Source organism: Miscanthus floridulus, chromosome 19, assembly GCF_019320115.1.
Source record: "Miscanthus floridulus cultivar M001 chromosome 19, ASM1932011v1, whole genome shotgun sequence".
In the NCBI taxonomy this organism is placed as follows: Eukaryota; Viridiplantae; Streptophyta; class Magnoliopsida; order Poales; family Poaceae; genus Miscanthus; species Miscanthus floridulus.
This window is the reverse complement of record NC_089598.1, coordinates 24,456,639-24,478,483: the sequence shown is the minus strand read 5'-3', so window position 1 is coordinate 24,478,483 and position 21,845 is coordinate 24,456,639. Positions and strand designations below refer to the sequence as shown.

Sequence of the window (21,845 nt, the reverse complement as noted above, 5' to 3'; positions counted from 1 at the left end):
CATTTCTAAGTTCATGTTTCATTGTATATTGAATTTCTAATTCATTGACTTTTTTGTAGGATGGCGCAATTCCACCTGCTCGACCCGACGTACGAGGTGACCCACCGAGGACGTCTCATAGTGGAGGGGCAGGTAATAATCTATACATTTTGTTCAAATTTTTGTGAGCGTACATGTGTTCGTGAAGTAACAGGAGACTATATTTTATTCCATGCAGGATCTTCTGCTCCTTCATCCTAGAACCCACAATGGGTTCTTGGACATGCAGTACGACGACAGGTACACTCCTTTCCTACAAAGAGCTGGCCTAGATGTCATCTCTTTTCAGGTTCGTCCTGGGTTGCCCAAGTTCAACTCAGCGGCCATAATTACGTTGGTTGATAAGTATTATCTTCAATCATTGCCTCCATTCATGGCCATTTGTTCATGCGCTTGCCTTTTTGACATGTAATCTTGCTTTGTCTAAAATGTAGGTGGCGGCCAGAGACTCACAACTTCCACCTACCTTTTGGGGAGATGACAGTCATGCTCTAGGACTGTCAGAAGATGCTAGGCTTGAGGATTCACGGCAACATAGTCACCAGACAGTGCAGGTCAGAAGGCTGGAGAGCACGAGTAGAGGCCTTCTTTGGGCGTGAGGTTGGCGAGCAAGGGGCTCGCACTTCTGGAGTTCTCATCTCCTGGCTCCGATAAGAGTTCGCACAGTGCCCTGAGGAGGCAGATGAGGAGACAGTTGGGTACTACTACAGGGCGTGGATCCTACACCTATTTGCCTGTGTTCTCTTCCCCAATGCCACGGGTGACACTGCGTCGTGGATGTGGGTCCACTGCCTTAGTGACTGGGACCAGACGGGTCAGTACAGCTGGGGCTCTGTAGTCTTGTGTTTTCTTTATCGGTAGCTTTGCGAGGGGTGTCATCGGACTTCGTCCACAGCGTCACTTGGTGGATGTGTGTACCTGCTTTAGCTGTGGATGTGGGCTCATCTACCAGTTGGCCGTCCTGAGGTTCTGGCTCCTCATGAGGGGTTCCTAGGTCAGCCTCCATGTCGGCAGCCAACGTGGGCATACCTTTGGGACTAGGTTAGGGTTCCGTATGCGAGGTTACAGCGGGCGTACATTGAGTTCACGAATGAGCTAGACATGCTCACAGCGTCTAGTGTAAGTAAATTTTATTTCCCATGCTAGTTTGAAATGGTTTAGTATACCATCTAACATCTTGTTTGGACATGTTGCAGGTGTCGTGGGAGCCGTACGATGGAGAGGGGACACTTCCTTTTTATTTGAGCAACATGTGTGGGTTCGACGACGACTTCTATAGGATGAGGTGCCCTCTAATCTGTTTCTATGCTATCGAGTTTCACCTGCTAGATAGAGTTGTATGCCAATTTGGAGTGAGACAGCTTTGGCCAACGACTCCGTTCTCAACTGGCATTGACTTACACAAGTAAGTGTTTTGCTATTTCAAATGTCTCGTGATGGTCCATTTCCATTAATATGGTGACATGTACATGGATTCAAGTAACGATGACATACGTGCAGGTTGGATCATCAGAAGAATAGAAAGATTTTTGACTAGGAGAAGCACCACCAGTACTACATTGAGCAATGGGAGGAGATGCACGACAACGTGGACGAGAACAACAAGCCACACATGAACCATGAGTTCAGGCGGTACCAAGCTTGGTACCAACGTGCGACATGTTGCAGGCTGAGGGTACAGTGGACAGAAGATGACTACGCCGACATCGAGTCCTCCGACGATGAAGACACGACGTACGACCAATCTACTCGCATAGGAAGGCAGGTGAAGGCAGGACCAATCTTGGACAGACTGGTAAGTCAATTGCCTTATTTTTCTATGTTAAGTTGCATGCCAATACATTATGCGTTAGAGGTATCTATTTTAGTTAGTGCCACCTTTGAGCCGTAGCATCCTTATAATACGTTAGATTGTTGTACAAAAGAACACAAAACCTGTTGCTATCTGTTCAGAAGTATTATCACTAAGAACTTTGTTGCAGGGCAATACCCACAAATGCTCCGTTGAAGACATTGAGCACTTTCATCCGAGAGTTAGGGACGACGACATGCATAGCTTCCTAGACGCAAGATTCAAAATATTCTTTCAAACATATTATTAATACGTTAGATTCTTTCAGTTAACATAATTTTGTATAATAGAGGCTGTCACGTTGGCTACGCCGTGCGGCTACTCGTTGTGGTTGCAGGACAGACACGACGCAAGACGTGTACGTTCCTTCCACAGGCAGATGAGGCTTAGGTTCCTCTAACCAAGCAGCTATAGGGGACGAGGATGAGGATGAGGACGAGGACGACGATGACGTGGACCAGAGGCATGAGGAGCTTGGCCCCTCTCAGCTCCAGGACGCTCCCTTGACTCAGCCTACACAGCCTCCAGGCACTAGGCGACGCCGTCCACCTGACCCTTACGCTTCAGGTACCAGTGCTCTTGGTCACAAGGGTAAGGATAATACTAGGAGACAGTGAGGGTTTGTGGTAGATGTTAGTATATACTATTATGGATTTTGTAGTTATTTTCCTGTAACTATTTGGGACTGTATGGACATTGTGGACTATTTGGACTATGCAGGACATGTTATATTGATTGTGATGTTCGTTGTGGTTGTATTGTGCTCTTTGGACGATTAAATGTTTGGATTATATAATGATGTTTCTGTTTGTAACTGCGGATGCTCCTGAAACAAGGGAAACTCTTGCGAATTTTTTTCTGCGAATCATTAATTATACTACACTGCTAAAAAGGCACAAATGTAGTACACAGATTAAATGTAAATTTATTAGAATGTGTATAGTCCAATCATATTGTACAGACGCTTTGCAGATAAATCTAGGCTTTTCAGTAAGAGTGGACGAATCTAGCCTTTTCAGACAATGAAAATAGACTTCCGACATGCGTAGACAGCTGGCAAGCAAAAACCCAGGTGTCGGGACTCTCGACTTGGGTCGGTACTTTTGACTGTCGGGAGTTCCGACTCATGTCGGGACTTTTGACGGCCACAGTCACTGCACAAGCTAAGTGACTGGGTGTTAGGACTTCCGGCATGAGTCGTGACTTCCGACGATTGGGAGTTCCAGCTTACGTTGGGACTTCCAACACCAACAGTCACTGAAAAATATTCTACATGCTCGTGGAGTGCTAGAGTGTCTCTCTTTTGATTTTATTTTTATGCTTGAGCACTCTATCTTCCTCAGACCAACTAATTTTGCAACTCTCTTTATAGTGCGGCGGATCCTAAACTCAAAAACAAAAATAAAACCTTCAGAGAGCGCTTTGAGTTCGTCCGCCTTTACAACTTCAAGAATTGAGGGATACCATTTCATCTTTATCAACTCTTTGAATCTTTCATGGGACTAATAACTGCGACATATCTCATTAAGATCATATTAGTCCCTAATTTGGATGTCATCAATACACAAAACCCACATAGGGGGCAAATGCATTTTCAAATCCTCAATCTGAAATATACTGAGTAAGCAACTCATCATCCGAGTACCAGTCCTCTACCACAACCTTGTTGCTGTGGCTAGGCTCACCTGTATTGCTCTGACCTACGTGTCGCCTGTAGTAAGTGGCCTCCGCTTCATCTGCGGCTTCTGCGGCCTGAGTAAAGAACGTGTCGTCATCCTCCTCCGCCTGCAAGCCCACCTCTGCTAGAGTGATGAGCTTGCTTAGTCTGCCAGTGTCGTCCTCAGCCTCCTCTACCTACAAGCCCACCTCTGCTAGAGCGATGAGCTCGCTCAGTCTGCTAGTGTCGTCCTTAGCCTCCTCCGCCTGCAAGCCCGCCTCTGCTAGAGCGATGAGCTCGCTCAGTCTACCAGTGTCGTCCTCTGCCTCCTCCGCCTGTAAGCCCGCCTCAGCAAGAGCTATGAGATCGCTCAACCTGGCAGTGTCGTCCTCATCCTCGCCCCCCTCATCAGACAACACAATCGGTGATTGAACGGTGCAACCAGCTCGCGTTCTATGCTCATCTAACTTCTTTTCCTCATACCTTGCACGAGTGACCTCTATGGCATGGTCCTCGCTACATCCAATCCCTTCATGTATAAAATGCAATCAGTTAGCAACACGATTATATTACATTTAAAATCAGGCAACGAAAAAAGGCTTTTAAGCACTCACTGGCACATAATGCAACAACATGCTCGTTCAAGACCTGTATCTGTACTCTTGTCTCCTCCCTTGACTCTTTCCTTGCCCTCTCCTCCTCTAACATCCTCCGTCTCTCCAATCCCCATTTATCAAGCCTAACATCGATCGGGTTACGAATATCGCGCTGTCTAGCAAACTCACGCATCTTGTTTTTGTGATGTTTAACGAATAGGTTGACGTAGTCAGGTCTATATCCCCTCTTCCGTGCAATTACTTGCCTCCCCTTCAGTTCATCCAAGAACTTAGCTTGACCATCATAACATTCCCACCAGCATTTCCTAGTGCTCTGTTCAAACGAAAAATTATATCATATATGTCTTAGCAAAAGAAACAAAATACGATTTCATGTTTACCACAAAAATAACCAACCTCATCATAGTCAACCATATGGTCGCAATAATAGCCTATTCCAAGCTCTGAAGGGACTAGACCATAGTTGGATTTAACACCACATTTGCACTTGATTGGAGGTGCTTTATAAATTAACCTTTCTTTCTTCTTTTCTTTTGCCTTTGGTGGCTCCGGCCATTGATTCTTAGGACCATAGAGCCACTCCTTGAAACGACACTTCGTAAATCCATACACCTAAAAGAGGAGACATTAGTACACGCACACATAGAGCTTAACATTTAAACAGATACACTTTCCACTTACTTCGTGTTTGTTCGGACACACAAACTCCAATGTATTCTCAGGGTTTATCATAGCTCGATCTCCGCATTCGCACAGAGGAGGTTCCTCGAGTCATCTAACTATGGCTAGATGCTTCTCCTTAGCCGTCATTGGTGGGGGGTTAGGGTGGGTGGAACCCATCGCTTGAAGTGCTCATGTGGATGTCTCCCTCTACACCAATCGTCGAAAAGGAGGTACCTAGGATCAAACTTGTCTGCACCGTCGATCCACCGAAAGAAAAAGCATCTCTCATGGTCCTACACAACAAGATTTCAACAAAATATTAGTAGCATACTTACACAAATAAAGAAAAAAAGATAGTGGAAACAATTACTTACATTAAAACGACTGCATGTGTAGAAGCAATGCACCGCTGTGTCTAGATGTCTCGATTGAAACACGTGGGCCGAGAAATCACAGTCATAGTTAGGGACAGGGAGGTCAGGAGGGACGGGGGCATCTTTGCTAGACGCGTCGGGGTATAATTCTCGAGGACGACCCCGTTTTCACCAAAACTCCTCCCGATACATTTCTTGCATCTAACAAAACGGTTGTAATTTAACAAACAAAAATCAAAACGTCACAAATTAATGTCAATGACAACCATAACTACAATACAACTAATTTCGTTCTAAGAACCGAAAGCAATTAACATTAAACCCTAAACCTAGGGTTTCCCATTTGATGCACAACAATGAACCCATAACATAACAACATGCGTCGCGGTTACCTAGGTTTGCTAGCTTTTTCACGCCTTGGCATCATCCTACAGTTGTATAATACAAATATTAACATCCTCCGTCTCTCCAATCCCCATTTATCAAGCCTAACATCGATCGGGTTACGAATATCGCGCTGTCTAGCAAACTCACGCATCTTGTTTTTGTGATGTTTAACAAATAGGTTGACGTAGTCAGGTCTATATCCCCTCTTCCATGCAATTACTTGCCTCCCCTTCAGTTCATCCAAGAACTTAGCTTGACCATCATAACATTCCCACCTGCATTTCCTAGTGCTCTGTTCAAATGAAAAATTATATCATATATGTCTTAGCAAAAGAAACAAAATACGATTTCATGTTTACCACAAAAATAACCAACCTCATCATAGTCAACCATATGGCCGCAATAATAGCCTATTCCAAGCTCTGAAGGGACTAGACCATAGTTGGATTTAACACCATATTTGCACTTGATTGGAGGTGCTTTATAAATTAACCTTTCTTTCTTCTTTTCTTTTGCCTTTGGTGGCTCCGGCCATTGATTCTTAGGACCATAGAGCCACTCCTTGAAACGACACTTCGTAAATCCATACACCTAAAAGAGGAGACATTAGTACACGCACACATAGAGCTTAACATTTAAACAGATACACTTTCCACTTACTTCGTGTTTGTTCGGACACACAAACTCCAATGTATTCTCAGGGTTTATCATAGCTCGATCTCCGCATTCGCACAGAGGAGGTTCCTCGAGTCATCTAACTATGGCTAGGTGCTTCTCCTTAGCCGTCATTGGTGGGGGGTTAGGGTGGGTGGAACCCATCGCTTGAAGTGCTCATGTGGATGTCTCCCTCTACACCAATCGTCGAAAAGGAGGTACCTAGGATCAAACTTGTCTGCACCGTCGATCCACCGAAAGAAAAAGCATCTCTCATGGTCCTACACAACAAGATTTCAACAAAATATTAGTAGCATACTTACACAAATAAAGAAAAAAAGATAGTGGAAACAATTACTTACATTAAAACGACTGCATGTGTAGAAGCAATGCACCGCTGTGTCTGGATGTCTCGATTGAAACACGTGGGCCGGGAAATCACAGTCATAGTTAGGGACAGGGAGGTCAGGAGGGACGGGGGCATCTTTGCTAGACGCGTCGGGGTATAATTCTCGAGGACGACCCCGTTTTCACCAAAACTCCTCCTGATACATTTCTTGCATCTAACAAAACGGTTGTAATTTAACAAACAAAAATCAAAACGTCACAAATTAATGTCAATGACAACCATAACTACAATACAACTAATTTCGTTCTAAGAACCGAAAGCAATTAACATTAAACCCTAAACCTAGGGTTTCCCATTTGATGCACAACAATGAACCCATAACATAACAACATGCGCCGCGGTTACCTAGGTTTGCTAGCTTTTTCACGCCTTGGCATCATCCTACAGTTGTATAATACAAATATTAAAAATTGCAAGTAACCCTAACTAATGACGATTCTTAGGTTGAAAAATCCGACTAATATATACCGAATCGATGCGAAAAAACTAGGAGGGGAGCGAGGATACCTTGCTCTCGAAGATCTATGGATCAAATCAAAGTTTCCAAGGTCTACTGCCGATTCGTGAGGTAGGGCGAAGTGGGGAGAGAAAAAACCCGAGAGGGAGGAGAAAGAAGAGGAAGAAGGCTCGGGCAGGAAGGTTGGGGCCGGGGTTAAAACACCACCTCGGCGCCATAGATCATGGCGCAAAGCTTGGCGCCAGGATCTATGGCACCGAGCTGCCTGCCAAGTCACCGCCACGTCTGCGTCGAGCCCAAGACTTCGGCGCCAGCAACGATGGCGCCGAGCTAAGGGTTTAGATTTTGAAATCTTACCTTCAGGGGCATATTTGTGAATTTTTTTCAAAAAAGGCTAAAAAATAAAAAATTCAGCCAGCTCCCTCCCTTCCTTGCTACTCCCGCCCACCGACTATCTACCTCTGCTCCGATCTGCCGAGCTCACCTCACGCCGCACACACGAATAAAAAATTAACCTCTCCATCAAACTGCAACTTAAACTAATTGTGCAGCGATCGCAGGATCCGACGAGCCACCTGGCATCTCGTGTTCCTCTGCTCGCTTCCCACCGAACCCCCGCTTGTCGAGATCCAAATCCAGCGCTGGAATGCCCAAGGCGGCGAGCTCCCCGGCGTCCGCCGCGCTGCCGCGGGCGAGGCGGCTGCGGCAGCAGCAACGGAGGGGGTGGCGGCGCCCTCACAGGTTGCTGGTCTGGGGCGCCCTCGTGGCCTTCTTCTTCATCATGAACTGGTGGATGTTCTCCCGACTTCAAGACCCCTCGGCGTGCCCGCACTTCCGGCTGAGGCGGCAGCCGCCCCGCGCGCCCGCCACTACCAATTCGTCCCTCTTGCATGTTTAGGGCAGATGCATCAATAGATTCATACTTCACTTGTCTTTTAGTATGGTCTGGGTTTTATAGTAGCTGATAATATATTGTACGGTAAATTAATGGTCAAAGTGAAGGGCGGGCCTGTTGCAAGCGGTAGAGTCCTACCGCCTGTGACCGGAATGTCCCGAGTTCGAGTCGTGGTCTCCTCGCATTTTACAGGCGAGGGTAAAGCTTGCCACTAACACCCTTCCCCAGACCCCGCACAGAGCGGGAGCTCTCTGCACTGGGGGTACGCCCTTTATGCTCGGAGAGAATGAAGATAATTAAGTTGGCCCATGATTCTTTGTTTGGCTCTAAATGGTTGAATTTGTTTCAAGTGTGTTGCCGGACCTCTCTTTAGCGTAAATTGCCAATGTGCCATATACTGATACACGTATATATGTTTCATTTAGAGTCTGCTAGGGGTCATTATTAGCAAAGAGAGAATTTTTTATTTGACACCAGACAAATGACCCGTTCCTTTCTTGGCCCTCAAAAAAATTTCGTTCCCTATTTGACACCGAGTTCAACTTTCATTCCTTACATGACACTCCGTTGCATTTTCTATCCGGCCACCGTTAACTGCGCTGTGAAAAGACGATTTTGCCCCTGTGGGCCCCACCACCCTTCTCCCTCCTCTCCTCCTCTAGGCCGCCGCCCCTCCCCACTCTCGCTCAGCCCCCATCTCTCTTCACTCCCTCTCCCACAGCGACTCCATCTCTCTCACTCTCTCTTCCTTAGTGGACCCGGCGACCACATCGCGGGCCCCTCCCAGCGGCGCGAGGGGCGGTCACGGCATGGCCCTTTCCCGGCGCGGCTGCGCGGCCTCGTAGGCACGGCGCTACGGCGTGGCCTTGCGGGCACGACCAGGTCCGGCTCCCTCTCTGACGCTCAGATCCGGTGGCCATCTTCCCTCTCCCTCGTCCTCCATCCCTCTCACTTCCCGTGCTCAGATTCGCTCCGGTGAAGGCAGGCGGCCGTGCCCTGAGGGTGGATCCAGAGCCTCCGCGCGAGCAGATCCGGCGCGGCTGCTCCGGTGGGCGGAGGCGTACGGCCTCCCGGTCCTCCGAGCACGACGCTGCCTCCCTCTCTCCTCCGACGAGCCGCGCCACCAGGTACCGCTCCTCTTCATCGGAACAGGCAGGAGGAGGGTGGCGTGGCTCGTCGGAGGAGGGAGGGGGCTCTGGCCGCAGCGACGGGGACGGCCTTCTCCTCAGGTGGCGCGGCCGCGCGTACGCGGAGGCGGTGGCCGCGAGCTGGGGAGGACGCGGCGGCCTAGAGGAGGAGAGGAGGGAGAAGGGTGGTGGGGCCCACAGGGGCAAAATCATCTTTTCACAGCGCAGTTAACGGTGGCCGGATGAAAAATGCAATGGAGTGTCATGTAAGGAATGAAAGTTGAACTCGGTGTCAAATAGGGAACGAGTCATTTGTCTAGTGTCAAATAAGGAATTCTCTCATTAGCAAAACCGTATGTGCTTTTTTTGCGTTAATGATAACTGGGCCTTAAAGAGCTAGTAAAACAATGGCAAACAATGACAATCATTTGAAAAAGTGCGGTTTAGGTATCTTAAGTATTTAAGAATGAGTGGAAAATGTATGGATTTTTTTTCAAGAAAGGCAATTCAAATAGTAGCTAGTAATGAGGTTCCCAGTTTATTTTAAATCGCATAGGAATCGATGTTTCACCAAGCATATGAACCTCTCTAGATCACTCCTAGCTAGTACGGATTACATAAGAAGATAAGAGTAATATGATACTACTGAAATGATGACATGATGTGCTGTTATATTCGTCCTATTCGCTTGGCTTATAAACCGTACTTTTTCAAACAATGAATAGTATTTTTCTCTCACAATAAATCAACCAACAGTACTTTTCGCCGTGACGTATCAGCGAGTGAACGGGGCCATTGTCAATGACTTAGAGAGCACAATTTGACGCGTGCTTCTGGACAGTGACACTGATACACAATAAAATCTTGGCTTCTATTTCTGTCCATAGCTCAAATATTCTCCTTTGACCAAGTTCCGGACAAAATGTGTTTATGCTAATGCAAACTACACCTTGAGCTCAAATATTCTCCTTTGACCAAGTTCCGGACAAAATGTGTTTATGCTAATGCAAACTACACCTTGAAGAGACCGGTAAAACTGACGAGCTTATCCAACCACCAAACTTCTCCATGCTACCTCTCCAAAGTTCAATCCTCCGTACGTCAGAGTTCACCATAAATTGACTGTCGGAAGCCAGGAGGCATTTCCCCCGTCCAAGTTCCCACTGCCTCATTCCCCTCGCTTAGAGCCTCTCAGACCAGCACGATTCACGAATCCACGAGAACAAGAAACCACGCCCCCCACCCATGGCGGCCACAGCTCGGAACATCGCCTGCTTCGCCCTGCTCGTGTCGATCATGGCTCTCCAAGTTCCGTCCTGCATCGACCAGCGGGGTACTACTAGTGCGGGCACCACTACCACGGCATCCCCGTCCGCTCCGCCTCCCCTCTTCGACGACAGCGCTCTGAAGGCGGCCATCCTGGCGCTGGCCGGGATGGATGCCGTCCTCATCGCCGCGGCGGTCATCTACACTCTACAGCCGCCACACGCACCACGCCGCCGGCGCCGTCGGCGCGTCTCGGAGCTCGCCTTCTTCGTGTTGTGCCTGCAGGTTGGCGTCCTCCAGTTCGTCCTGTTCGTCCAGCAGCCCGCAGCGGCAGCTGACCACGCAGCTCGTGCGCTCGGGACCAGTGCTGCCCGTGCTTTGCCCTGCGTTGCCTCCGTCACCTTCTTTCTGGGCATCACCCTCGTCTATGCGCACGTGGGCAACGGCGGCGGAGGTGCTGTCGCTGGCAACGGGCCTGTCCCGGCGCCCGCCACGGCCACCATCAGGCTCCTCGCCGATATGACGCTCGGGGCTGCATTAGCCTGCCTGATGAGCATCATCCTCGCCTTGCTCTACATCAACACCAAGTGAGTTCATTTACTTAGATCGATATTATGAACATACCTACTGTCGTTCTCTCTATTCCTGGGATTTGGGCTCCTCAAAACAAGAGATTTCAATGGGAATTCTGAAGCGGGGACCCTACCCATCCGCTTGAGGAAGGGGCCGCGATTCGTACTCCTGGGCTCGACAGATTTAAGAGAGACGGTGTGGTTTCAATTCTTTGGGGGGCAGGAGAAGTGGAGAACAGCTGCACAGGCCGGAGGGAGTTGGAGCCTGGAGGTGGTGGTGCACTGATGGCCGATGCATGCAGCTACTCGCCAGTCGCCAAAGGCCCGCAGCCGATCGAGCTGTTGCTACAGCGACGCCCTGATCGATGCTGATTGACGAGGGTTGCGTTCTAGCCAACATGAACATCAACCGGGATACCTGCAGTGCAGGTTGAGGTTGGGTGAAGGATAGGTCATAGCCTCATAGGCGACGGCCTAAATCTCAGTGACTTGAGGAGTTGAGGTGGGGAGCGCCGACCGCCGGACATGGGGATCGGGATGTACTAGATTGTTTCCTCCTGGCTCGTGTCCTGCGACCGTGTGAGTCGCGTGCTTTCCTAATTCCTACGGCGTTGGGTCACGGACTCACGAGCGCGACGGCGACGCGCACTCTACGACCGACAGGATGGTGACGGCCGAACTTGCCGGATGCACTTCAGCTGTTGAGCAGCCGGCAGCACCGCCGCGTGGTCCTGGGCTTGGCCGGCCGCTTGGGGACGGACGGACTTCTGATTGTTCTTGGCATACGTTGGAGGAGCCACTTATCGAAGAGGGAGCTTACATCTTACAGTAGCTGAATCTGTTTCCTCCTTGCAATGTTCAGTTGTTTTGGTATTATTTACATGCTGAGAAATTCCCTGAATGTTCGTTATCATTTTTTTTGTGTGCAGGTGACAATTGAGGCGTAGCATATCCTTTGAGCAACCAGAACCAGATTACTGCCATTTCCGGGAACAAAAATTGGCTGTTGGCGCACACATAACATTGTTGCTATAGTAAAAGAACATGCATTCACACTGGACTTCATTTGCTAGTACTTGTAAGGAGGTGTGATCGATCATATATCTGGTGCTATAGCTTCAGCTCGATGTTCAGCTTTTTGTAGCCCAATTGCCTTCTTATGTGTCGATCTAGTTTTTGTTAATTTTACTCGGTGTTGGTGAGATCAGTGTTAGCAAATGTTATTGTGAACCAGTTGATGGAATATGGATTATTGATCTACCCATTCACGGGCCATCATGGGATTGTTGGATGTACCCAAATGCTTCATGATACATATCGGATTGTGTTTTTTTCCTCACTATCATCAGTCATGCATTATACTACTACTATGACTTGGCATTTGGCAATAAATAAATATCTTGGAAATGCCTTGTCTTTGTGTGATGCTGCTATTATTGTTTATATCGAAAAGGTGACTTCATTCCCACTTTGACACAAGACAACATACCACAGTGGAACCAAAGTGATGTAGATCGAAGAGGGATCATGCTGCGCGTCAATAATCTTTTTAATGATGTGTGGGCCATTGATGAATTTGGAAAAGAAAAGACAGTGAGAACTGTTTAGTATCTTGACTTTTATGATGTGGACCAAAGCTGAAGACCAAACAAGGTCTATACCTGGACCCTTATGCATGGTGTTAGGTTCTACATGCCGACAGTTGCTTGTTCTCGTTGATTGTAGTGTTGTCAGCTAGATTAATGGTAGCAATATGATGATGGATTGTGGGGTTGGTCTCCTCTTGAACTGAGAATTACCTAAACTAAGAGAGTATTTGGATCCAGTGACTAAAATATAGGAGGTGTTAAATGAGGGTGTCGCATGGTGTGTTCGGATACTAATAAAAAAATAAATTACATAATCCGTCAGTACTACACGAGACGATTTTTTAAAGCCTAATTAACCTGTCATTAGCAAATGTTTTATTGTAGCACATTGTCAAATCATGGACTAATTAGGTTTAAAAGATTCGTCTCACAAATTAGTCGTAAACTGTGCAATTAGTTTCGTAATTAGTTTATATTTAATATTCCATGCATATGTCAAACTTCCGATGAGACATCGACTAAAATTTAGGAGGAGAAACCAAACACCCACTAATTACATAGTTTGGTGAACCATCTGATCTGATGGTTCGTGTATTAGCGTCTTGGCGATAATAAAAATCTCCTGAAAAATTAAATGGCGGATTCGGTTGCGGACGAATAAAGGTTCTTCTTCCCATTTGCTTTCTGTCTGTCTCATGCGTCAAACAAAGCCTACTAGTATACAGTAACAAGCAAGGCCACTGGCGAACTGTCCCTGGATTTGGGATGTGCGTCATCGATTCTCGCTCTTTGCGTGGACAACAGCAGCTGTGGAATTATTGCAAAACGCCCGCCGAATTAGACCGAGCGAGTCACTTTTCCATGGCTGCTTATCGCGGGGGCACGTCAGCCCCCACTCGTCATGTCGGACTTTGGGCAACGTCGAATGCAACGCGCGGAAGGGTGGCGACGCGCCTTCTCCATTGTTTGTCACAGAGGCGTCCGGCTCCGGCGTCCCTTTTCCGTGTGCGGAAGAGAGGGGCAGAGGGAGACCAGGGAGGCGATGCGTTCCCCAGGCCTTTTTGGCGTATCTCCAAAGGGAGCGATGGGGACGGCTGCAGGCAAGACAGGAGGACGGAATTCATCGGTTCATCCTCGACCTCCAAGGCTCCAACTTTCTAACACTTCCTCTCTTCTACCGTTCTACTCCCTCCGTTCTTTTTTCTAAAAAAATATCACTATAAAATCCCACAATTTGACTAGGTTTGTAAAAAAAATATTAGCAAAACTTATATCCCCAAATACGTTTTTATGAGAATATATCTAACGATGTATCTAATGATACTAATTATGGACCATAAATATTAATATTTTTCTTATATATGTTCCTATCAAAGTTGAAAAACGTTTGAATGATATTTTTTTGGGGGGACGAAAGGGCATTTAAAGCCTGATTAGTTACAGGGCCAAACAGCGGTCCTAAACGTCGATTTTCAATCGTTCGGCAGGTGATATCAATTCTTGACGGGGGCGCTGTTTGCCAGGTCACTAATCGAACACGCCCTTAAAAATAAAGCAGGCTCTCAACTTCTAGTTCCAGCCCCTCCTCTCTTATGGTCCCGTTCGGCTTACCCCATATTCGGTTTGTTCGGCTTCTTTTTTTAGCCGGAAGAGTATTTTTCTCTAACAACAATTCAGTCAGAACAGTATTTTTCAACCAGTTTCAGCCAAAATTCTACCAGCCGAACGAGGCCATGGTCGAAAATGAAGGTCTTCATATCTTCTATACTACGTTTAAAATGGAGCATAGGCTCAAAGAGAAACTTCAACAGGTTGCAATGGGTGGACGGCTCGAGTTCATTCCGCCCCACTACTAGATCCGCTCTAGGACACATGGGCCTGAAAAGATCCTAGCTAGATGCTGCCGTGGTCCATAACATCGGAGATGATCAGCTTACGCTGTTCGTAAATTTTGGGAATTTGGCTACTGTAGTATTTTCGTTTTTATTTGACAATTATTGTTCAATCATGGACTAATTAGGCTCAAAACGTTCGTCTCACAATTTCTAACCAAACTGTGCAATTAGTTTTTTCGTCTACATTTAATGCTACATGCACGTATCACAAGATTCGATGTGATGACTACAGTAGCACTTTTTGAGAAAAGTTTTGGGAACTAAACAAGCACTTAATGAATGCGCGTCCTTCCTAATTGGGAGGCTTTTACCTGTGTACCATTAAAAAAGATGACACACTCCTGCGTACCCCTCGAAAGTTGTTCGTCATCTACATGCCCTCCCTCGAACTTTTCTTTTCCCTCACGCCATTTCGTCGGCATTCTGTTAGGTTTTGGCCGTTTAGCGGCTCTGACATGTGGGATCGGGCTAGAAAAATATCCTCCTTGCCCTCTGGGTCACTGACATATTGGGCCGCATCTCCTTCAGTCTCACCCGAGCCTCTCTCTCAGTCTCTCCCCATTCTTGTTCCTCACTCTCTCACCCGAGCGCGGGAGGACGCGGCGGCGAACCCTAGCGGCGGCGGATCTGGAGACGGTGGCAGTCGGTGTTGGCGGCCCGCCCTCGAAATCCTAGCCCCGTGGAGCAAGACGGTCGGGCGGAGCAGGCATGCCGTGGAACGGACCCGGCGAGAGGCCGGGTTGGTTCCGGGAAGGGTGAGTACCGCTCCTCCTCCCTCCTTGTATTGATGTTGATTGCATTAGTGTATTGCGCTACCGAATTGTGTTTAGGGTTTATTGATTACGTGCTCCTTGTTCATCTGTAGGATGGACCCAAACAGTAGTTACAACCTAGAAATGCGGATTGTTGGTCCCAATTGTCGTGCAAAGTGGTTTTCTATGAATGAAGTGGTGGATGCAGACATAACTTTGTTAACTGGGCTTATGGAAGATTTGGTTGACAAGTATCCTCCTAGCTATGGTGATGTAGCCACATTGTTTTACTGGTGCATGCATAGTAAAGTTCACATACCTGTGCGCAATGACCAAGAGATGCTAGCAATGTTTGAAAAAAATAGGGCAACCAGAACATGCTTGTTGACTATTGCATATCATAGTCCTGGTACTCAGCCTGTGCTTCCTGATTGGGAGTCTGGTAGCCCAAGGAAATCTGTTGAGCCCCCATTCACTCCTTCAATTGTTTCTCCAAGCATAGCAGAACCAAGCCAGCCATCTATGTCTCAGCCACCCAAAGCAAGACAGCCATCCAAGTCTCAGTCACCCAAACCAAGGCAAACATCCAAGTCTAAGCCACCCAAACCAAGCCAACCTGAGTTTCTGGCTAACCCAAATCCAATGAATGAGCATATGGGGATTGATGATGAAGGCTTGTATATTGATCTTGGTCCCAACCACCCTCCACCTCCTCCTACCAGTTCTCAGAGCCAAGGGGGGAGTAAAGAAAGGGAAGAAGAAATAGATGAATCCTCTGATGAGGAAGTTGCTGATAGGGATGAGGAGTGTGCTGAGTCAGGTTCTGATGATGAAACCAGTGACGAGGAAGATGAGGAAGTAGAAATAGATGAATCCTCTGATGAGGAAGTTGCTGATAGGGAGCCTGAGCAATTTCAATTTCCTGATGTTGAATATGACAAAGATGACCCTCCTATGATAGTGGGAACTATCTACCCAGATATGGCTTCTTTTAAGATTGCTTTAGCTAGTCATGCTATTAAACATGAGTTCAACTATGAAATTGACAAGAGTGATACAGGGAGGTATACGGTGTACTGTTCTCTGAGGAATGAGGGATGCCCGTGGAGACTGCATGCCTCAACTTCAGCTGATGGACATGGCATTCAGGTGATGTGTTAGTTCAATTTGTGGTATTGACTGCTACCTGTTTTCCTTGCATGTACCTAGCTGCTAACATGTGTTTCTTTTCAACTTTTTTTCCAGGTGAAGGTGAACCCACATGAGCATGGAAATGGCTGCTAGAGCACTAGGAGACAAGGATCATGTGTTGGACTTAGTCAGTTTTGGGTGTGCAGCAAGGTAATTGATTGGTTGAAAGAGGATGGAAATGTTGGTGCAAAAGAGCTGCAAAGGAGGCTGAAGGATCTGTACAAGGTTCAGATCAACTATAGGAAAGTGTACAAAGGTAAATACCTTGCAATGGATCAACTTTATGGGCCTTGGGGCAAGAGTTTCCACAATTTGTTTAGGTTTAAGGCCCAGTTAGAACAATCTAGTCCTGGTTCAGTTCTTGTCATTGATCATCACACCATCAATAATAAGGTCAGGTTTAACAGGCTATTTTTTGCTCTAAAAGCATGTGTTGATGGATTTCTTAGGGGATGTAGACCATATCTTGCAGTAGATAGTACCTTTTTGACAGGGAGATTTAGGGGACAGTTGTGTGTTGCATGTACAGTAGATGCCCATAGCTGGATGTATCTAGTTGCTATTGGTGTGATTGACTCTGAAACCAATGAAAATTGGATCTGGTTCATGGAGAGATTGAAGGAGGCAATAGGCACTCCAGAAGGCATGACATTCCATACAGACTGTGGGCAGGCAGTAATGAATGGAGTCAGTCAAGTTTTTCCAACAACTGAACATAGAGAATGTATGTATCACTTAGTACAGAATTTCAAGAAGAGGTATAGTGGTAGAGTGTTTGATGATCACTTATGGGCTTCCTCATATTCATGGAGCCCATACATGTTTAAGAAGCATTATGAAGCAATGGCTGCAGCCAAACCAGAAGCAATGAAGTACTTGCAAGAGAATCACAAGAAGCAGCCAGAGGAAGTCAAAGAAACATGAATGCCCCATCTGTCATCAGTTGGGCCATCACTGGTACACTTGTAAGAATGGGAACCCAGAAGACATAGCTGCAATGGAGGCAGCAAGGTAATCTGTTGTCCTATGCATATAGCTACCTTTGCATGTACATAGCTTTGCATACATAGAAGCTAATCTATTTTCCTTTGTAGGGGCACACTAAAGAAGAGGTTGAAGAAGGCTGCAGCAAGCAACACAGAGAGGAGTCTTGTGGTGGGTCAGCCATCCCAGATGCAGTTCCCATTCAATGAGGCAGTGGCAAATGCCATCCATAACAAAAGGAAGAGGAAGTCATCCTCTTCTTCAACCTCCTCACAGAAACACAAGGGTGCAGCACCAGCCACCACTAGTTCAACCTCAGCTCATACTAGTGTGTCTACAAGGTACCTGTTCTTTACCTCATCCTTTTCATTTCAACCAGGTGGAAATCTAATGCATACTGTTGACTGTCAGGTCTGGAACTGGTTCAAATGATCCAGTCCCACTCTTATCTGTGCATCTGGTTCCTTTCAATGAGGACTCCATTACAGTGGACACCTAGCCCAGCCAGCCAGTTGATGACCTCCCACTTGAGCCTGTGGATCCACAATGCACACCAAGAAGAAATAAGGGAGCAGTGAAGAAGAAGCTGACACCAAAGAAGCTGCAGTAAGAAACTCTAGTGATGTTCTATTGGTGCTGTGATGTTCTTTTTTTGGCCCTGACGCATGATCTTTTGGTACTTTGATGTTCTTTTGGAGCTGTCATGAAAAACCTTGTCTAAATTGATGGTTCATGTTAGTGATGTGAACAAACTCTAGTAATTTAGTTTCTATGTGTAAACTGTAAGTGATGTGATCAAACACCATATGCTGTTGGTGATGAAACACTTTATGCTACCAGTTATGTGATGGATGAGTGAACTGTTAGTTTCTTTGTCTTAATGTTGTTATGAACCATGAGAAGCATTCATTCATTCATCTATTCATTCATGCATTGATTGATCCATACATCCATGAAAACTCACACACACACACACACAACAGTAGCCTACTTCTTGAAAATAGCATACAAAGCAAGCACCAAGCACAAATACACAAGTTTTTCAATCCTCCTAAGCTGCTGCTGCACCCTCTTGTCCATTGGTGCATGGCCTTCAACTACAGCTGCCTGGGAACCTTCCTGCAAGATGGCCAGAGGAGGAGCTGTGGGAAAACCACTAGGTGCTGCCACTGCCTGCAGTGGAACTGCTTGGATTGGTGTAGCTGTCTCCCCCATCTCATCCTCCCACTGATAGTACTGACATCCTCCAATCTGAAATCCAACATAGAGACTGAGCAAAGAGGGAAAGACAAACAATGTTGACCAAAGAGAGAAGCACAAACCGCGAAATAAGGGCACTTGTGAAAGGCCCGGTTGGGGTTGGCCCTGGTCGTCGAGATGAAGCGATTGGCGAGCACATTGCAGTTCAGGCAAAGCACACGCCGCCTTGGCGCACCACCATAGCTGCTGCTACCTTGTGACATGGCTGTCAAAGAGAGAGGGCTCAAGAGAGTGGCAACTCCCTGGCCTTTGGCGCCAATATATAGGAGGAGAAGGGCAGGCTCTTTGGCGCCAAATCCCTGTCCTTTGGCGCCAACAGCGGCGTCTCTGGCGCCAAAGCCAATTGGCCTTGCAATGGCACAGGAGAAACGAAAAAGTTCAGACGCCCATACAAGCCCAAGGGCAACTGAGTCATTCTCCAGAGCCGTTACCCACCGTTAGGAGCAAATGCCGACGGAATGGCGTGAGGGAAAAGAAAAGTTCGAGCGAGGGCATGTAGGTGACGACCAACTTTTGAGGGGTACGCAGGAGTGTGACATCTTTTTTAAGGGTACACAGGTAAAAGCCTCCCTAATTGGCGTGTCATGTCTGGCTTCATGTACTGTGGGCCGTCTCAATTTCTTTTCATGCACAGTGGAAACAATGTTCATGTTTGTTTTTAGTAATTTATTATAAGCATTAGCTCCTGTCAACCCACATCGAGCCACTCGACTAGTTCACGCGGTGCCATTCCGCCATCATATTTCACAAACTCTATCACACTCATGTTTTCTTTGGAGTTTGTCTGTCTATCTATCATTCGTGTGTTTTGACCTCCACCCCACACATGATTTATTTGCCATTGTTCTTCTTCCTTCTCCAGCCGCCCGCCGCCGTTCCTGCTCGTCCTCCCCCACGCTGCCAACCACCGCCCCCCTCGCTAGAGCTCCGCCATAGCCATCCTCACCGATGATGCAGGGACGCCCCCGCCCCTTCCTGGCCTAGTCGCCTCCACCATGGCCAGGGCCCCTAAACCGCCCGGCCTCCATCCCCACCACATGGCCTGCCTCTACCTCCCTTGGCCGGCCCCTTCTATACCCGTCGAAGTTGGAGAAGAAAGAGGGGGAGAGGCTTGCCGGAACCCTAGCCGCCGCGCCGGAGCTGGGGAAGAAGACGACGGCCGCTGGCGAGGAAGAAGACGGCGGGGCATGAGCGAGGAGCAGACAGCGTCGTGGGCACAAATCAGATGGCCTCCACTGCCGTCCCCGTGCTCATCGGACGCCCTAGAAATCGCGTGTGAAATCCCCCAAAAAAACGCTCTGTTGCCATATAGCACTTCTGTTTCTTTGTTTTTTTAAAAAATAACGACACTGTAGATAGAAAACGTCGCTGATGCTTTCCATTTCCCATGGATAAATGGATTTACCAATGATCAGGCGCGCGTTGTTGGTGAAGACACGGACCCGTCGCCCAATCAAACGTTCCGAGCCGAAGCTGTTGCCCGCTGGTTCGTTGGCCGTTGCACACCCACCCGAACAGGAACAAGGTTGCACGGAAAGCGACAGCAGCTTGGCCATCTCCATCTGGCTTTCCCGACAACAGACAAGGCGACAAGCGACGGCACGCAGTGGGAAGAATAACGGAATGGTCGTCGATGGGCGCGTCGGCGGTGGCACGGTGCTCTGCTCTGTGCTGACCCCATCGGCCGGCCAGGAGGAACAGAGACACACGAGCCTCCCAGGCAGTTGCCTGCCAGGCAAGCCATCCTGGCCAGTGGCCACAGGCAGTTGAAATCGGACGCCTGGTGGCTGCTGCCTGGCCTGCACAACCAAACAGCCCCGGAATGCACACGTTAGGATTTGGATTTGGAGATTTCTCTCCGATACACGACGGTCTCCCCACCATCCAATGGGAATATCGGCCGATCGGTCCATTCGCTGTAAGGCTGGAGTTGGATTTTTCAAAAGTTCGAGAACATGGATATTCTAGTACAGTACAATATACTTGGCCCAGTTTGCACACAAAAAAAGATGAAATCGAGCATCTCTTTCGCTCACACTATTTGATTTGAAGAGCCGATCCGAAGAGAGCATTTTGGCTACCGTTCGGCTGACAGAAATTTGGCTGAAACTGGCGAAAAAACACTGTTCTGGCAAAATTGTTGTGAGAGAAAAATATTGTTCCGGCTAAAAAAAGAAGTCGAAAAAGCTGAATATGGGATAAGCCGAACGGGGCCTTTGGATTGGATTTCAGTCAACGACGTGTCGACGTCACTCGTCTACCTTTCGAAGAGGTAAAGTGCCTACCAAACCGACAAAATCAAAGGGCGTATCTAGTGCAGAGAGCTCCCGCTCGGTGCGAGGTCTGGGGAAGGATATCAGTGGCAAGCCTTACCCTCGCCTGTGCAATACGAGAAGACTGTGAATCGAACCCGGGACCTTCCGATCACATACGGCAAGACTCTACCGCGTACATCTTCCAAACCGACAAAATCAATGGCGCTGAAAATCCTCAGTACAGTACTCAGAAAACGGCTATCGGTACTCGTACAGTCGTACCCACGGGCACATTTTTTCTTCTAGAAGAAGCAAAAAAACATGGCAGATACGACACGACCCAAGAATGAAGAAAGGCGTTGAGATGGCCTATGTCGTTTTGACGTGCTTGGGCTACTGCTGCAGTGGTGCTGTGCGTTGCGCCGTTGCCTACCCGTCCGCCCCGCCCCCGCTGGCCGCTGTCAGAGTCCAGCCTCCGCCTGTGCGCCGGCGGGCGGTGAGCAACACGGCAACACCGATGTGTGCTCCACGCGTGCTCTCGGTCAGCGGTGCCGTGAGATGACTTGCTGCTGGTAGGCTAGGCGCATCTCCGGATTTCACAGTTCGCAACGTCCGTGACTTGCTAAGCATCTCAGAGGGTGTCGGATTCGATGACTAAAATTTAGATGATGTCATGTAACAGTGTCGTATGGATGTTCGAATATTAATAAAAAAATAAATTACATAATCTATCAGTATTCTACGAGACGAATTTATTAAGCATAATTAATTCATCATTATCACATGTACTGTAGCACTACATTATTAAATCATTGACTAATTATGTTTAAAAGATTCGTCTATCAAATTAGTCGCAAGCTGTGTAATTAGTTTCGTAATTAGTCTATATTTAATACTTCATACATGTATCCAAACATCCGATGGGATAGCGACTAAAGTTTAGGAGGAGA

The 21,845-nt window shown here is 47.5% G+C and overlaps 1 protein-coding gene across 1 annotated transcript; it reads left to right on the top strand.

Annotated features, from left to right (window-relative positions):
• Nucleotides 1–10,197: 10,197 nt before the first annotated feature.
• LOC136529446 (uncharacterized) lies at nt 10,198–12,706 on the top strand. Its single transcript, XM_066522525.1, has 2 exons — nt 10,198–10,984; nt 11,899–12,706. Exons 1-2 carry the CDS (start codon nt 10,377–10,379, stop codon nt 11,900–11,902), a joined length of 612 nt encoding a protein of 203 aa, XP_066378622.1. The 5' UTR covers nt 10,198–10,376; the 3' UTR covers nt 11,903–12,706.
• The last annotated feature ends 9,139 nt before the right edge of the window (nt 12,707–21,845 follow it).

What these genes read in the sequence shown, in the direction of transcription:
- LOC136529446 (XM_066522525.1), top strand. Translation starts at nt 10,377, where the DNA reads ATGGCGGCCACAGCTCGGAACATCGCCTGCTTCGCCCTGCTCGTGTCG.